The following is an 18,079-nucleotide window of genomic DNA, read 5'->3' on the forward strand; positions in this document are numbered from 1 at the left end:
TGTCATTTCCAATATTTGAGATTTAGATTTAATGCAAGTTAAGCAATGTAAACATTGTAATGTAGTGTAAAAGTTATGAACCATCAGTATTTGTGCATTGTCTGTTAAAACTTATCAGTTGCATAGGTATTATGAAATAATACAAATAATGTATATTTTTAAACATTATGTTTATCTTTGAAAAAAATAGCTTAAATTAGCAAATAAAACACAAGGTAGGCCTACTGGTCAAAAAAGGGGATGCCTCTCAGACACTTTCACATTCATTCTCACTAAACTTAAGGTCTTGGTCTCTTGTTTATCCTCATAGCATCCACGTGGGATAAAAAACGGCATCTTAACTCTGTCTTTCTTGAAACGCAGTTGCCGTTTAATGTAGTAAATCGGACTCAGTCAAAGTAGCATCGCTGTGTGAAAAAAACGTTATAAATGCATGCCACACTTCCGACTGTACAGTGTGTTTTCTTTTTCTTTATAATGCACAGAGATTTGAGGTACGGGGCGTTTTCTTTTGCTATTCACTTACAGTCGGAAAGGCTCATCCAGTTCATCAAACTCTGTGTTTTAAAATCAAAATTCAAAGCGGAATAAAACAGTCTCCTTATAAAATCCGGTATATCAGCGAGCTGCTGCATTGAAAACATATGATTCGACTTGCGCCTTCGCATTGGTTCTCGGGATATAGCGGCTTTTGCTGTCAAAGGCAAGTGCCGTTTAGCGGCTTATGCCAACAAACTGTTATTTCTGAATGAGCGTACCCTGGGATCTAGATGATTTGAAGCAAATCTATTTGTTGAACATGTACTCTATGCCTAAAGCATTCATTCAATGTCTTTATCTAATTTTTGGCGGAAGTGGCGTTGAGCGGCTTTTGCATCTGAACTTTTCAAATACAAATATGTTTATATAGTTTTGCAACTTACAGTTGTATTTTTAATCCCTGAACTGTTATCCTCACATCTGGAAATTTACACTTATTAAAGGTGAAGTTACATAATTATTAGGGATGCTCCAATGGATTGGCTGAGGATCGGTATCGGCCGATGATCACATTTCATGACTCAATCGGTACTCGCCAATCTGGCCAACCTCATTAACTGATCGCAAGTGTTTGTTTATGAGTTTACAAGCAGAGGAAGACGCAAGTATGGCTCCTGTATATTATGCATAGCCTATAGCAGCCACAATACATGAGGTCACAACAGCTAAAATAAAATAAATACAGATGTGGTGCAATCTGTTTATACAGTCTAGTGGTGTGACTCTTTATTGTGTTTAGACTTTTATAAACACTGTTGTAATGCATTGAACTACTAAGCATTGTTCTTATGATGCTTTTCTACAGGACTTCACATGACTGTTCTAGAGCCTACAGCTAATTAATCTTTCAGAATCTGGAGTGCATTCAAGTTCTGAAGAAAAATAAAAATGATAAATGATCTTAAATAAAACCTATACATTTATAGATGTGGTATGCAAGTATATAATTTTTATATAATTTCTCATACCTGGGAAATGGAGGCCAAGTGAATGGTTTAATTAATCAATTAAGTGCACAGCATGCCATATCATCTGATAATTGTAAGAAATAATTCCAAAAGGCAATTGACTGTGTAAAGCCACATAAAACAAAACAAAAATGCAATGCTGAGTACAGCAGCTAATCAGCCGGAATCAGCTGAGGTGAAGTGACTGCGACCAGTGAGACCTAACTGTCACTCAAGTGGCCACGCCCTTAATAATGCAAATTTACCATAACTTGATGTAAATGAAACAGATAAGTTATAAAAAATCACCTGCCTCACAGTTGTCATGAAGGGTAATATTAGCTATATGAACCAAAATCGTTCTTTGTGTCTATTATGGAGCCAGAACTAGCAGAATTTCGATTAATTGCTGTTTCCGTTACTTCTGTATATGCTTCACGAGGGAGAGCGGGAGGTAGCCGTTTGGTAATCCCAAAATTGTGTTAAAATACTTGGAAGTCATGACGACACCAGCGAATGAGCAAGAGAATAGATGGCGAGAGGCACAGTGATGTTGTATGCCATAGGTCTCATACTCAATTCCTGGAGGGCCACAACTCTGCATGGTTTTGTTCCAACCCTATTCAACCACACCTGATCCAACTAATCAAGATGGTCAAGACTACTCTGTTAATATTTAATATTAATGAAATCTACAAGGCCACAGAATGATATTTTACAGTGTTGGAATTTTGTTTGAGACCTATGTTCTAAGCATTATATATCTTAGGTTAAATTAAAGGAACAGTAAAGATATCGTGAGTGCCTTCCCTCCCTCTCTGTCATTAAGTGATTTGCTGTCAATAGTTGAAGACGAGCAAAAAAAAAAAAAAAAAATTAATTAAATTAAAGAAAAAAAAAAATTATATATATATATGAATGGTCCTGTATGTATTTAGATCTTTTTACATATAACAAAAACATGTAAGGATGCTTTCACATCTGTAGTTCGCTTCATTTGGTCCGGACTAAGGGCAATAAATGATACATTGTTGCATTTTCTGCTGTCTTTGGGTCGTTTTCACACCACACTGCTGGCTTTGGTCCTAACCAGTTGAAACTAACCAAAATGCAGTCATCTGACAAAAACCACATCTCTCATTGGCCAGATGCTGTTGAACATATTTTTTAAACGGCTTATTGATTGGTTAGAATTCACGTTCGGGAAGATGCCAATAAACTCCCACAAGTAAACAAAACCGGCAGACACAAAATGTCATTTTTATTCTGGAGGGACGACTGCGCTGACTGATTGTATGCCTGCTTTAGACAAACTATATATTTCGAGAATGAAGTGCAGCCGCAGCTGAAAAACAATATTTTAATGCATCGCTCGTCACTTCAGGAGGAGGCGTGAATTAATTTAGCTAAACTGCGACATGGTCATCTTGTGGAAATATTACCAACGAGCCATCAGGTAATGTTTTCCCCTCTCTCTCGCTATTGGTAAAGCGCTGTCAACAAATATTTTCCCCCTATATCCCATAATGTGCAGTGCATTGGCCTACGGCAGCTGGATTAGTCCAAAAGGTGCAGTACTTTTTGTGGTTGGACCTGTTTTAGTACGGATCATTTTCTAACCCCAAACGAACCGCTCCAGGGTTCGTTTGAAAGCGTACCGAGACTACCTCTTCAAGCAAGTCTCGGTACGCTTATTTGGTCCGCTTTTGGTGCGCACTCGAGTACGATTGCTGCATTCTTACCTGCCCAAACGAACCACACCAAAAAGGAAAACGGACTCTTGTGCAATTCAATCGAACTAAATAAGGCAGGTTTGAAAGCTCCCAAAAACTGCTTCTGCCCATGACGTGTCCACACTAAATTGTCATAAGCTTTATAATGTTTAAGGTATTATATGCACCATTCTTAATTTATTCTCTTAGGTAAGGCAATATCTTCTCTTAAGATTCATACTTAGAGGGAAAATGTGCTTGACTGCATTATAAATCTTGAAGCATTAGACTCGGTTTTGGCCGATCACTATGACAAGGATTTGGTACTTAGTATTGACTGTAAAAATCCTGATCGGAGCATCCCTAATAATTAAATGTGATGTATGCATATTATATGTAGTCAAGATAAGTTCAGGTTTGGATTTTATGTTTATTATTATCATTTTTTAAATGTACAAAAAACATGTTGGATTTGGGACACCGACAGTTACTGATAATATAAAAACAACTATTAAAATAAAAATAAAAATAAAAAAATTATATATATATATATATATATATATATATATATATATATATATATATATATATATATATATATATATATATATATATAAAATTATTTTTAAAAATTTTTTTTTTATATTAATAGTTGTTTTTATATTATCAGTAACTGTCGGTGTCCCAAATCCAACATGTTTTTTGTACATTTAAAAAATGATTATATATATATATATATATATATATATATATATATATATATATATATATATATATATATATATATATATATATATCTTTAAAGAGTCATGAAATGGGTCACTTTAAAGGTGAACATCTATACTTTTCAAAATTCTAAATTTGCCATATTCTATAATACTCCATGTTAAAAAGTAAATTCAGTTTTTTTAAATGGATTGAATTCCATCTGCATTTTCCACATTGCAGAAATCTTAGGGCCCTAGAGAAGAGATTGAAAAGTATCCCTAATTGAAGAATCACCCCATTAAGTTAATTAGCAAGTAAAGTTCGCACCACCTAGCTAATTTCTTTAAAGGTGCGTAATGAGGTTTTAAGTGTTTTCTTCCATTTAGATGGTCACTGTCAAGAGGACGGCCAGACTGAACACTTCATCTTGCCATTCTTATTTCATGTTTGATTTTTCTGCTTAGCCTGTGTGGCCTGACTTGTCCATTTCTCACACGACGCCACATCATATGAATGCTATTGTGATTTTTCATCCGGTTTGAATCACCTTTGAATTTTTTTAACGAACTCCTAATCCACTGATTTGATGTTTTGCCGCTGCAGTTTGTTTTATCCATGTTTCACTTTCTACATGCAAATGCTTTCACAGTATTATGTTGGTCCACCTTAGGATTTTGCATCCATACAGGTCTCATTCAGTCATGGACCAGAATTCACAGTGATTTCAATTACACCACTCCAGTCTTTCTTCTTTTCAGATCTTGCGGTCATGATGCTTCTGTGTTCATTTCACCGTCACTCTTTTGCTTTCTGCTTTGGTGGATTTGTTCTGTTTATTGGCTTTTGAAATCTGTTCATTCATGTTTGCATTTGATCATGGCAATGAAGCAGCCAGCTTTCAAATTTTGTTCTCATTTTCCCATGATGCTTGTCTGCATTTGTCATAATCTGTATTAAAGGAATTATTAATTTTCTTGAAATTCAAAGTGCGTCTTTACTCATGCTCGTGTTTCAAACGTGTTTAAAGGGAGAGTTCACCCAAAAATATAATTTGCTGTTAGTTTGCTCACCCTCAGGCTATTCTAAATGTACACCAAAGACTAGTTCCTCAATTTTGAGGTCACTGTTTAGTCCTTTAGAGTTGTCTGTCTCTATGTATTTATGTGTATATTGCTATATATAAATATATCTAAGAGAAGAAGTTAAATAAATTTCAACTTTTTTTATTTTTTTTTTGCGTGTGTGCTATAAAGTATTTTTGTAGCTTCATAAACTATGCGTGCATCACAATCAGCTCCCTGAATTAGATATTTAAAAATAAGAGCAGTGAGCAAAACTAGAGAACATTTTCAGATTCTTCCCAGTTGTCAGTGTTTAGATGGCATTTTTGGTAAATTCCTCAATTATCTGACAATCCACGTTTTACTAACAGACAGACTTTCTAGATTTCACTAACTTTTTTAGAATGGCTCAACATTTTACAGTGTAGTGTTGTCACAATACTAGAATTTCGGTACTGGAATTTTAAAAACGTCCATTTCTCGCTAACATTTAACGCTCTGATGTCCGTGTATCCATGTTTGCACTCGGTGCGCATCGGTGAACTGATGACCTTCACGTCCGATCACAGTGATCACAGACTAAATATCAACATCTAATGATGTTACAGCAGACCTTACTACTATGACATCTATGTATTGTAGTCATCTATCTATGCATAAAATACGTTGGATTTTGTTTGCCATACCTGACAAATAAATATGATGTTGGTTTAAGTGGCTCAACGTTGGATTTTGGTCACTCTCCAACACAACCTAATTTCAACGTCAATTGACCTCGTTATTGGACGTCAAATTAACGTTGCCCTTAGACGCTGGCTAGACATTGAATTTTGGTCACCTGACATCACGACCTAAATCTAACCTAATATTAATAACGTCTTAAGATGTTGTGCGCCTGCTGGGATGTCAGGCTAAATAAATCAAATAAATTATTGAATCAGTCACTTTGCTGTCTTTATTTGTTTTTAACAGATTCCTGTACAACTTAAAAATGTAATCTTTAAAGACCTTTTCTACTGGAGATACTGTTGTCCTAAAAACACACAATAAAAATTACATAAAAAATCGTACACATACCTTGGGAACGGTATAGCATAAAATTTTGGCGGTTTTTAAAACCTTGAAATTTCTAAACAGGGGTATACTTTGAAAACGATTATAGTCCCATGTCTAATGTGGGCATAAAATCAGATCTGGGCCACATTTGGCTGCAGTGTGAATGTAGCCTAAATGCGTACCGTACTGTAAGAAAACTTACCGCTTATTGTAAAAGGGAAAAAAGTAAATAGTTACTTCAAATATGTGGTAAAAGAGCAGCAAGATCTTGTTAGGTGTTGCTCAAGTGAAAACAAAGTCATTTGGGTGTGGAATGACATGAGGGTGAGTAAAATAGCAACTGGGTGATAATTGGACTGAATCACTTGCCATCGCCACTAGAGGGCGTCATCACACTGTATAGCACAGTTCCTTTTCAAATGTGACGGGTAGAATAAGACGATCCTGCTGTTTGTCATAGTCTTTTACTCTCTGTCAGTCAGAGATCGTTTTCTCTCAGTTAAGCCATTCTCCGACCGCTTAAACACTCTGTTTGTTACACAGGTGATTTCTGAGGAAGGGGTCAGCTTTAAGGTCAGTCTTTATCTTTTCCTTTCTCTCTCTCTCCTCCTCTGTGGTGATACTGTGTCTTTGTGCCTTGTGTCTGATTGGCTGATCAGTTTGATTGGCGGCTTCAATGGCCTGTACCACAGCTTGGTTTGGGATATAAGCGGGACTATGATGAAATGTGATTGTGCTCAGTAGAGTGTTTATAGACTGCTGTTTTGTGTCTGGTGCTTTCACTGTTTCCCTCGTTCCAGGCCTCCTAGTCGGCATTTAAAGGGATAGTTCAACCAAGAATTAAAGTTTACTCACCCTCAAGTGGTTAAACTTTTATGAGTTCCTTTCTTCTGTTAAACGCCTTAAAGATATTTGGAAGAAAGCTGGAAACCTGTAACCATTGACTTCCATAGTAAGAATACTATGCTTGCAGGTTTCCAGCTTTCTGCAATAATCTTCTTTTGTTTTCAACAGAAGAAAGAAATTCAACTAGATTTTAAACATGTGTGCGTAAGTGATGACCGAATTTTTATTTTTGAGTGAACTATCCTTTTAATACCCAGCAGTGCACAGTCCATGGTAGACACCTTTGGCTTGTATGCTAAAGCTTTTGGCTCGGGTTGTTTTAAAGAAAAGAGAAATGCAAATGTTGAGGTGTTTTGTGGAGATCTGGCAAATCATCTGCTGTCACTGAACTTTCCTCCACTGGCCTGTGCAAATCTTGTAAGTTCAGAGATTGTCTTTCTTTTTCAGTCACCATTGTTTTGGCTATAATGAAGACAAATCACACCCACCTTCTCCTTAGATCAGGGGTCTCAAACTCAAATTGTCGTCATTTTGTCACTGACTATTCATAGGACAAGTTCAATTCAACTAGCAGTACAATTTTACTAATGTGCGTATAGTTTTTATATAATTCTTAATAAGCAAACGAGGGAACTCTATTAAATGAGACAATTTGAATCAAATATTAGCACAATTATCATATTTACACCACCAGCATAACATGTGAGCCATGAAGAAGCGTTTGTACAACAAAAACAAGTAGAACAAAACCAATAATAATCAAAACCTTGAAAATTCACAAAAATAGAGCTTTAGTAAAAATAGAGCACTTACGGACATATGTTCCTGCTGAAAAATTCAAAACTGAAAATTGTCATAATTTACTCGCCCTTCTCTTGTTCCAATCCTGTTTGAGTCTCTTTCTTTTTTTGTACAGAAAAGAAGATATAACAAAAAGCTGAAAAATGGTTGCCATTGACTTCCTTAGTATTTGTTTTTCCTACTAGGGATGTCAGTTGTTTTTAGCTTTCTATAAAAAATATCCTTAGTGTTCAACAAAAGAAAGAAACTAAAGCCCCATTTACACTAGTGCGTTTTAGTTTAAAACGGCGTATTAGATCAAAAATGATTCGCGTCCACACTAGCGTTTTACCTAGCGTCTCTGAACATATCTTCGTCCACACTACGGCATTAAAAAACGTATATCACGTGACCATTCGCGCACTCTGGGCATGCGCGTTCTAGTATAAACAGAAAGCATGCGTCTCGCTTGGCATTTGGTTATTGTTAGTCAACAAACGTCGTTTGAACATTAAACGCGATGGCAAAGAAAGCAAGAGAGGTATTTTTGTGGACAGATGACGAGGTCGAGTTGTTACTAAACGTAATAAATGAATAACTACACAAACAAACAGCAAACAACGCTCCCATTTCTGTGCCCATGTTGTTGTTTACAGTACTGTCTTCCGGTAGCGTTAAAGCCATGTGTTATAGTTATGTGATAGAGGCTTGACGAATAAAGCCTAGTTTATACTTTTGCGTCAAGTAACCGGCGTAACCCACGGCGCATGCAACGCCCATAGCTGTGCATTTATACTTCTGCGCGCTGTCTCTGTTGGTCTGCATTACACTTCCAAAACGCTAGTTGGCAGTGAGGTGTTAATGTTCCTCTGCGTCGAGTTTCTTCGCTGGTGTTATGCTTTTCCTGAACACTTCCTGGATGTACAAGTGGCTCAAACTCGCTCATTTTGAGGCAGGAACCGGCGGACATGCAACAACTTTAACTATGAGGTAAACACAAAACAAAACTTTCCAACCGGAGCTCCTTCACGGGACTCCACACTTGTAAACAATCGCTTCATTGGGCTAGCGCCGCTCGCGCGGCTCTCGGTCCCGCCCAGACTCATCAGCGCTACCAAGCCAACCAATCACAGAGCTTGCACTACGCGTTGTTGCGACGTGTAGTTAGATTTTTTGAGAGGTGCACGTCAGTGACGCCGACAGCCACGCCGAAGGGCTATGCGTCAACGCCGTAGCGTACGCCGACGTTTGACGCAGAAGTATAAATCAGCCATAAGACGGAGCAGCAGCGTTTCAGAATGAAAATGACCTCTCCAGCGTTTTCAAAACGCTCCGTTTTTGGCGCTCGAGAACTCCGGCGTAGTGTGGACGGATGGCGTTACCATAGCAAAACTTAAACGAAGTTTTATAACGAAAACGCATTAGTGTAAACAGGGCCTTAATCTTTTGGGTGAAGTATCCCTATAAGCAGAGACACCAGTCTTTTAATATATTGACTGTTTACATAAGTTGCTTTGTGGTCATGTCAACTTACATGTGCATAAACAGCACATCTTTATTAAAGCATGTCATCTTTGCTTGTATTTTTAAATCATCGGGAGATGCTGTATCTTGGCCTGTCAACAATAATCAATATATCGACTCATTGTGCAAAATTTGGAGATGACCTCAATAATTTTTGCCATTGCAGTATATTCTTACAAATTTACAAATAACGTTAAAGCCATTTTACAATGACATTTACAATCTACCTCACTGGTTTCAAAGTTTATAATTGGGAATTTACCTAATAGGACATTAATAGTACATATCAGGGCTATTCAATTAGTTTGATATGGGGGCCTGTTCATGAAAAGCATCCCAAATGAGATATGGTTGCAATATAAGTGATGACAGCATATAAGAGCTCATATGCTGTGTTTGTGCTCCTTATGACACCCATGTTGACTTTTTCTACATTAAAATGTTAATATGTTGTATTTTGAAACTACATAACATTAAATATGCGCACGTCTCCATTGGAAATAATGTACTTGCTTGTGGAAAAGACGCAATATGTCAACGGCTTGCTGCTATAGTTAATCCAATGTGCGTGCATATTGGCATAACTTTTTTTTAGTTACAGCAGCTTTTTTCTGTGCAACAAGAATTGTGTGAAATAATAGTGAAATCGGCTAATCATTGCATCACTATAAAGTAAATCAGTGCATTGTACAAAAGGCCTTTTCTACAAACACATCAAAATGTTTTCAGCTGCTCGCGCCACATGCTTAATGTCAGGTCACTCTCTGGACAGCCTTCAACTGCAGCTCCTGCTATATTGAACAGGGTTCCTGCGGGTCCTTAAAAAGTCTTAAAATGTCTTAAATTAAAATCCGGGAAATTAAGGTCTTAAATTTTACTGTAAAGTGGCTGTAGGTATTACATTTTCAGCCGGTCTGCTTAATGACGATAATGAAGCACAGTGCTCCACCGTAAAACATCTAATAGTTGAATAATTCAGTATGTGAAACAGGAGAGAAATGACAGTCTCCGTGATTTATTAGCTTATTACGGTGGGTCGGCTACAGAGTACAGACGCTGACGCCGGTCTGCACCAGTGTGCTGTCATTACGCGGTTGTTGATGTGAGGTTCAAAATGCAAAGATGGGAAAATGTAAATTTAACGACGTGGCAAAGAGGCAATGTGTAAATTCTGCAAAAAGACCTTTTCGTTAAAGACCATGGGGCTCAAAGTCATCGAATATCACATAAAAAGAGGAAAGCAGCAGCTGGACGTTGCAGCAGCTAGTCATAGCGGGTCCTGGTTAGTCCTTGCATTGTTTGCAGCTCGACCTAACAATGTTACTAGTTCAGACTAGAGCTGAAGATCTTTGTTGGGTTCGAACTTTATTTCTATCATTTTAGACGGGGTCGTGCCGGGCTTGGGCTTGCGCAGTAAATGAACAGTCATGTGATGCATTTCGATTAGCGCGAGGAAGTAATCAAATTGTTTGTTACAACATTGAAATTCATCCCTGCAAAGGTGAATCAAATGATGACAGATGTCAAAAAGAGCGAATTATGTCAACGTTCAGGCCAGCCAACAGTTTTATTCGAACAGTCATTCTAGCCGCTAAGGTATTTTGGCGGTCGCTCATACACTGCGTATTACGGTAGAGCAGTAAGGAGCAGTGTCCAGCGGGCTGACAGGACATGACGAGGACATTCGCTGCATTGAAACTGCTGTCATGGAAAATGAAATGAATGTTCTTGACTGGTGGAAGATGAACAAACAATCCTACCCAAAACATGCTAAATTAGCCGGATCAGTAGTGTATCCCGGCCAGTAGCAGCAGCAGAGAAAAGGTGTTCAATGCTGCTCAGTGAGCGCAGGAGTGCACTAAAGCAATTTACAGTGGATTCAATAATGTTCCCTCACAAAACACATAACCTAATCTTGATGAGTAAAGAATTTCAAATTATAAATAAATATTAATAAAATCTTAATGTATGCAGAGTATACAGGCTAATGTTGGCATTAATCTTTCATTATTCAGCTTCACCATCGCCTTATTGTGAAGAGAAGTGGCAAAACAAATTCAACAGAGCCTTTATCTTAATTTCGTTATTGCCAAATATCCGTCATCATTTATCATTTATTTTAATTCATTTGCTAAGAAAGACTTATTTTTATTGGTGTGTTGGCCAATTTAAACGTTAAGTGTATGTACCTAGGCCTATTTAGAGTTTTGAGATGTTAAGATGTTACAGAGGGCTTATTTTATTATTTTTTTTGTTCCAACTTGGCCTCTAGCCTATGTTATGGATAAGTAATGTTAACGCATATAAACAACTCATTCATGAAAAAAGACAAAAGAGCTATACATGTGCACATTTGGATAATGTCGGGCTATAAACGGGCTCGGGCTTTTAAAAAGCTGTCAATCAAAATGTACCTGTCGGGTTCGGGCTCTATCGGGCCTACCTTTCATAGCCTGATTACAGCTCTAGTTCAGACGCCCCCTCACAGTCAGCTATAACAGTTTCATTTCACCACCAGACACCCGAAAGGCAGGTATTGCGGGTTATCCATACTGTGACGAGGCACAATTTATTTTAATCTAACGAAAACATTAAAGTGAGTAGCTTATTCCAAAGAAATTATAATTTTTTTGGGTCTTAAATTATATTTGTTGAGGTCTTAAAAAGGTCTAAAAAAACCTTAAATTTTACTTTTAAAATGGTGCAAGAACCCTGTTGATCAGACGCATGTCACTTCATAACTATTGTGACCGTTTTTGACTGAACTAAATTTATTTTGATGTCTTGGTCACACTATTTGGAGGGCCGGAACAAATTGCCATTTGGAGGGCCGCCAATTGAATAGAATAGAATAATAAATATTTTAAAGTGTTTATGGCTATTTGCATTATTATGCTGCTATATAATAATTATATAATCAGTGACATAAAATTATACTAAAATTCCTTATTGCGAAAGATCTAGCTCAGAACATCTGTAACAGCGCACCCTACTGCGAAGCCTGACGAACTTGTCTGTGATAGGGAAGCGTTTTGTTGTAAATAAAATGAAATCTTGTCTGTGGAGTAAATATTATAGAGTTTATTGCAAATAATCAGAATAGTTAACCTTGATGTTACTTTTGAAATAAGCAGTCATATTAATTAGTATCTTCCATTCACTTGTATTTAGAGTTTAAACTAATTGCATATTTTAAAAAGAGCCACTTAAATATAAAGCATGACCACTGGTTTGTGGTGGTTTAAGCTTCTCAATCCACCAGTCCTGCTTCAAACCATAGTTTACCAGCATATATGCAACAGGGCTGAACATATCTTCAAAGCAAACGAGCAAATTAAAACTAGATTGTGAGTACATTATGGCCTTTAATGTGCAGGTTTCATTTGAACTTGTTTACTTTTAAAAATACATACACAAGCCAACAGTCGGCCATTGGGCAGCATTGGGCCATCAGTGATGTCTTTTTTAGTTTGTTTGGTGTTTTCCACATGTCCATTCTAATTGGTAAACATTGGTCATGAAATGAAATTGGTCCAATTCAGCATATAGAATTGGTGCCGACTTTCAGCTAAAGAGACCACTCTGATCAGAAAGCCAGAACAAAAACTGAAGTGACTAAAACCAAGCAAACCAAAAACTGAAGTGACTAAGGGCCTACTCACACTATGCCATCCGTACTGTGCCCAGGCCCGTTTCCCGGATCGTTTGAGAAGTGTGAGTGCGCTGAATCGGGCTCAAGCACGGTTCACTTGGCCGGCCCTGGCCCGGTTGGAAGAGGTGTGCCTGAGCGCGGTACACTTGGGCTTTGGCGCGGTACGCTTGTGTGTGAGCGCGAAACGCGCCAAAGCCCGAAACCGAAAGCGAGAAGTGACTTTTAAGGGACTGTTTGATATGGATCTATTAATCATTCTTACTGTTCAGTGATCGCAAACTGCCGTAGTTTATTAAAGACGCAAACTCCTCACAGCACGCCAGCTGCGCGCCTTCAGCAGACCTCCTCATTCCTGCAGCACGAGAGCTTTGATTGTTTACGAGCGCCAAAAGTGGCGGATCTGTTCGGTAAAATATCTGACTGTGTCCCCGCATCCCTAAGGACTGTTTGGCGAAATATTTGACTGCATGTCACTGCATAACAAACGACTGAAAGGATATAACTAGAGAAATCTCCACTGTGCTGCTAAATGAGAGCGTATGGCAAGCCGTTTTAACATTTAAACCTTGTTCTGACTATCCATAAATATATTTAGAGATATAATTATATATTTTGACAAGTCATTATTATAATTCGACTTGTCAGAATGACAATTAGAGATATCTGCAATTACAATTGTACTAGTACGAAATCAGATTGGAGATATCTGCAAATATATTATGACTAGTCATATTCCTCCATTGACTTCCATTGAAAAATATTTGCAGATATCTCTGAGTTTTGACTCGTCAAAAATCCAATTCAAGATATCTACAACTGTAATTCGACTATTAGTAAATTAATTAGAGATATCTTCAAATATATTTGTAAATATCTCTAAATATTACGAATTAAAGACATCTGTATGACTAGTAAAACTCAGTTAGAGATATCTCTAATTACAATTGTGACGAGTCAAAACTCATTTAGAGATATCTGCAAATATTTTTCAATGCAAGTCAATGGAGGAATATGACTAATATATATATAATAGTCATAATATATTTGCAGATATCTCCAATCTGATTTCGTACTAGTACATTTGCAATTGTAGATATCTCTAATTGTTATTCTGACTAGTCGAATTATAATTATGACTAGTCAAAATATAATTAGAGATATCTCTAAATATATTTATGGAGTCAGAACAAAGATTTAAATGCTAAAAAGGCTTGCCATAGAGAGCGCTTCTGAACAGCGCAGCAGCGATGACGTAAGCGTGCCGTGGCCCGGTATGGTGTGAGCGCGGGCCGTCGGGGGAGACGGGAGGGGGACAAGCGTGCTTTGGCCCGGTTCGAGGCAACTGTACCTAGTGTGAGTACGGCCTAAAGCAAGCAAATCATTCAAGTCAAGAGAGAACACAGAGAAGCTGGCTGTAAATGTGGTGCATTTCTTAAATATTTTCAAACAAAATGAATTGATTGATTATCAGACATATTTGCACAACTATATCCCTCTGTGGTGAGTGACAAGTTTTCTGAAAATGGTTCTTAATGTTCTGGTTTGTGGAATGAGAAAACTGACTACTACCCCCTGCGGGTACAGAAAGACACATTCTCTTATACAGGTGCAGAATGCTCACTCTTCTTTCAGTCTGCTGCAGTCCGTTTGGTGTGTTCATGTGCAATTTTTTGGTCCACACAGGCCTAAGCAAGGCGTCAAGACAACACCATTGGTTATCGTCGACGCTAGTTATTTGCTTGGTGTAATCTGAGCTTTAAAAATCCCTGCAATCAGTTCAGAAAGTCTAATTATATTGTTTTGTTTATTTATGAATTTTTTAATAGAAAATGTTATAATCAGCGATTTTTGTCTAAAGCTTGGCTTTGAGACGCAACAAATCACCAACAGTAAGCCGATAGCCTATTCTGTACCTAATATACTACATGTTTGCACTATTGACAACAGGACAAATTAATTTGTAATGTTTGGTTTTTATACATCCTGAGTAGACGGCATTAAACTCTTTTAGGACTACTAGTGTAGTTGCAATGGTAGTCATAGTAGATGCTGTATTTAATTTTCTTCAAATGCTATTGAGGCTGCAAGGGATAGACAATGCACTGTTCAGTTGGTTGCACTGATTTACCTTCCTATACATAACGCAGCTGAAAACATTTCATTATTTCAAAAATCTCCTAATAACTAGTGTTGTGATTATGGCTGTGACGTTAAGTTATGACAGCACAGCACAATGAATGTACTCATGTTTGTCCCTCATGGTCTTGTTTGTGAAATTTTTTATATGCCATCGACTCTGAATAATGTCTGGTTAGGTACTGTCCAGTTCTTGTACAGTGTTGTTCATCATCTTGGTTCTCTCTATATAAATGTCTCAGATGAATCACAAGATTGACTGTACTTATATCTTTGTGTGTGTGTTTAGATTGTAGGGAACGGTAGTGAGCAGCAGTTACAGCAGGAGCTGGAAGATGTGCTGATGGACCCTTCAGTCACTGAACTGGTGGTTGGACCGGATCATTTGGGACAGGGTGACCATGGCTATCCCACTACAGCTGTGCCATCACGCTCCGGCTCTGTGCCTCCTAAACTCGAGATAGTGCTGCCCATTCAGGGAGCTCAGGAGAGTGAACTCAATGAGAGATCTTACAGGGGTAAACAAAAAAGAAAAATCACATTTACTGCACAATGAAGATTGACACTGCTTTTTCACTACTGTGTTTTATTTTAAAAAGACATTTGAGAATAATTAGATTTTTAACATGAGCAAGTTTTGCCGGCATACATACTTGTTGTCTACGGAGTGTGTAATGGTCATACACGTGTGGCTTGATGGATCATAAAGCAATACACAGTAGTCCAAAAGACAAGGTAAAGACTTGAGGATAGTCGTACCTGTTTTCAAGAGTTTGTGTTTCAGTCAATCTAAACTGCATATTTTCACACTGTAGTTATACACACACACACACACACACACACACACACACACACACACACACACACACACACACACACACACACACACACACACACACACATATATATTTCAGATTTTTTTCAGTTAAATAAAATATTAAATATAATTGAATCATTAATATGAATAAATATTTCATTTATTTTAACATTGATGTTTTTTAAAAAATAGTGTAAAAAATCTTCTCATTCTCGTGAACCCAATCTTGTGTCTCCTCTCGTGGATTAAGCATCTATTTACACCCCTAATATATATATATATATATATATATATATATATATATATATATATATATATATATATATATATATATATACACACACACACAGTTGAAGTCAGAATTATTAGCCCTCTTGTTTATTTTTTCCCTTAATTTCTGTTAAACGGAATTTAACGACATTTCTAAACATAATAGTTTTAATTACTCATTTCTAATAACTGATTTATTTTATCTTTGCCATGATGACAGTAAACAATATTTGACTAGATATTTTTCAAGACACTTTTATACAGCTTAAAGCGACATTTAATGGCTTAACCAGGTTAATTAGGTTAACTAGGCAAGGTAGGGTAATTAGTCAAGTTATCGCATAGCGATGGTTTGTTCTGTAGACTATTAAAAACAAATAAAGCTAAAAGGGGCTTATAATTTTGACCTTAAAATAGTTTAAAACTTTAAAACTGCTTTTATTCTAGTTGAAATAAAACAAAAAAGATTTTCTCAAGAAGAAAACATATTGTTAGACATACTGTGAACATTTCCTTGCTCTGTTAAACATCATTTAGGAAATATTTTAAAAAGAAAAAAATGTTTAGAAGGGGGCTAATAATTTTGACTTCAACTGTATATATAGTTTTGATGTATAATAATACATTTACTACATATTTTTAAATACATTTTTAGTTACTATTTTTATTTATGTTGAAATAAAGAAAAACCTTCTAATCAAACAAATGAAACCCATATGCAGACAATGTCATCTGCTGGTTGTTTGCTGTCAAGGCACATTCCTATTTGTTTAATGCTAGTTACAAACTATGATATATTGGCACAATCAAAAGTTAAATGTAAGCATTTAACTGCATCATTCTGATAACAAGAAACATAATTCAATCGAACGTGACCAAACAATGACAGGCGTATTTTAATAGTGGCCAAAGAAAAAGTGATGACTGGAAGACACATTTGAACAATATTTGCTTTTAATAGCTCGGCTAGTTTAATTAAACCTTTCAAATGTGAATAAATGTTATAAAAAAAAAATAAAAAAAAACATTAAGACTGATAAAAATAGATAACACAATAAGTACACTTATTTGTTTGGCAAATAATGTAAACTACTCTTAGTCTTGCAAAGTGGGTTTTAATTTACTATAAAATAATAATAAAAATAAATAAACTAGTAAAGTATACGTTGACTACCAATATGTATTATTAATAATTTACTGTTCATTCATATTCCTTAGAGCTGTATATCTTTTATTTTTTCTTGCATTATCCAATACATTGCTTAAATGCAGGGCTCCGTATAAATCCTTTATGCTGTCACAACACATATCGATTAAGTTCATTTTAGTGTCTTTACAAATTTAAGTGGATTGAACACAAAACATTTAAGATGTCCCAAAAAACCTTAAGAATTGTGTTGTTTCATCTTTATTTTAAAATAAGTTGTTTGAACAAGCATAAAAGGCCATTTTGAGTGTATAAGGTAGCTGAAATGCGGAACAAATACAAAAAAATTACACCTTATTCCTGAAAAAAACTCAGCATTAACATAATATCATCATGTTTAAATGAACAGCAAACTTATCAGTTTTTCTAAACTGGACCTCTTTTTTAGCCACTACTGTTTAAGCAATGGTTTCCCAGAGATGGGTTGCAGCTGGAAGGGCATACGCTGCGTAAAAACTTGCTTGATAAGTTGGCGGTTCATTCCGTTGTTGCGACCCCAGATTAATAAAGGAACTAAGCCGACAAGAAAATGAATGAATGAATGAATGTTTAAGCAATGGTTTAATTTAGTGTTTTCTAATAATGTGTCTCTCTCCTCCATCACTGCCTCTAGATGAGCCCTCTGACTTGAGTCCTGGTACCCCTGTCCCAGATGAGGACAGCGTGGTGTTCAGTAAACTGACGTATTTAGGTTGTGCGTCAGTGAACGCCCCACGCAGTGAGGTGGAGGCCCTGCGCATGGTCAGCATCCTCCGCAGCCAGTGCCAGATGCCCCTGGATGTCACGCTCTCTGTACCCGGAGTCTCAGAGGGCACCGTCAGGT

At 36.8% G+C, this 18,079-nt stretch overlaps 1 protein-coding gene across 3 annotated transcripts in view; it reads left to right on the forward strand.

Annotated features, from left to right (window-relative positions):
* Window positions 1-18,079, forward strand: part of rabgap1 (RAB GTPase activating protein 1) — a 149,972-nt gene that overhangs the window by 26,998 nt on the left and 104,895 nt on the right. The window contains exons 3-5 of one of the 3 annotated variants that reach the window (XM_073914455.1): window positions 6,568-6,597; window positions 15,252-15,480; window positions 17,870-18,077. In XM_073914455.1, the coding sequence (XP_073770556.1) occupies window positions 6,568-6,597; window positions 15,252-15,480; window positions 17,870-18,077 (467 nt within the window). Of the gene's footprint in view, window positions 1-6,567; window positions 6,598-11,335; window positions 12,827-14,196; window positions 15,481-17,869; window positions 18,078-18,079 lie in introns of those variants that run through there. The other 2 variants (XM_073914457.1, XM_073914456.1) reach the window with 2 other exon arrangements.

Source organism: Danio rerio, chromosome 10, assembly GCF_049306965.1.
Source record: "Danio rerio strain Tuebingen ecotype United States chromosome 10, GRCz12tu, whole genome shotgun sequence".
NCBI classification, from domain to species: domain Eukaryota; kingdom Metazoa; phylum Chordata; class Actinopteri; order Cypriniformes; family Danionidae; genus Danio; species Danio rerio.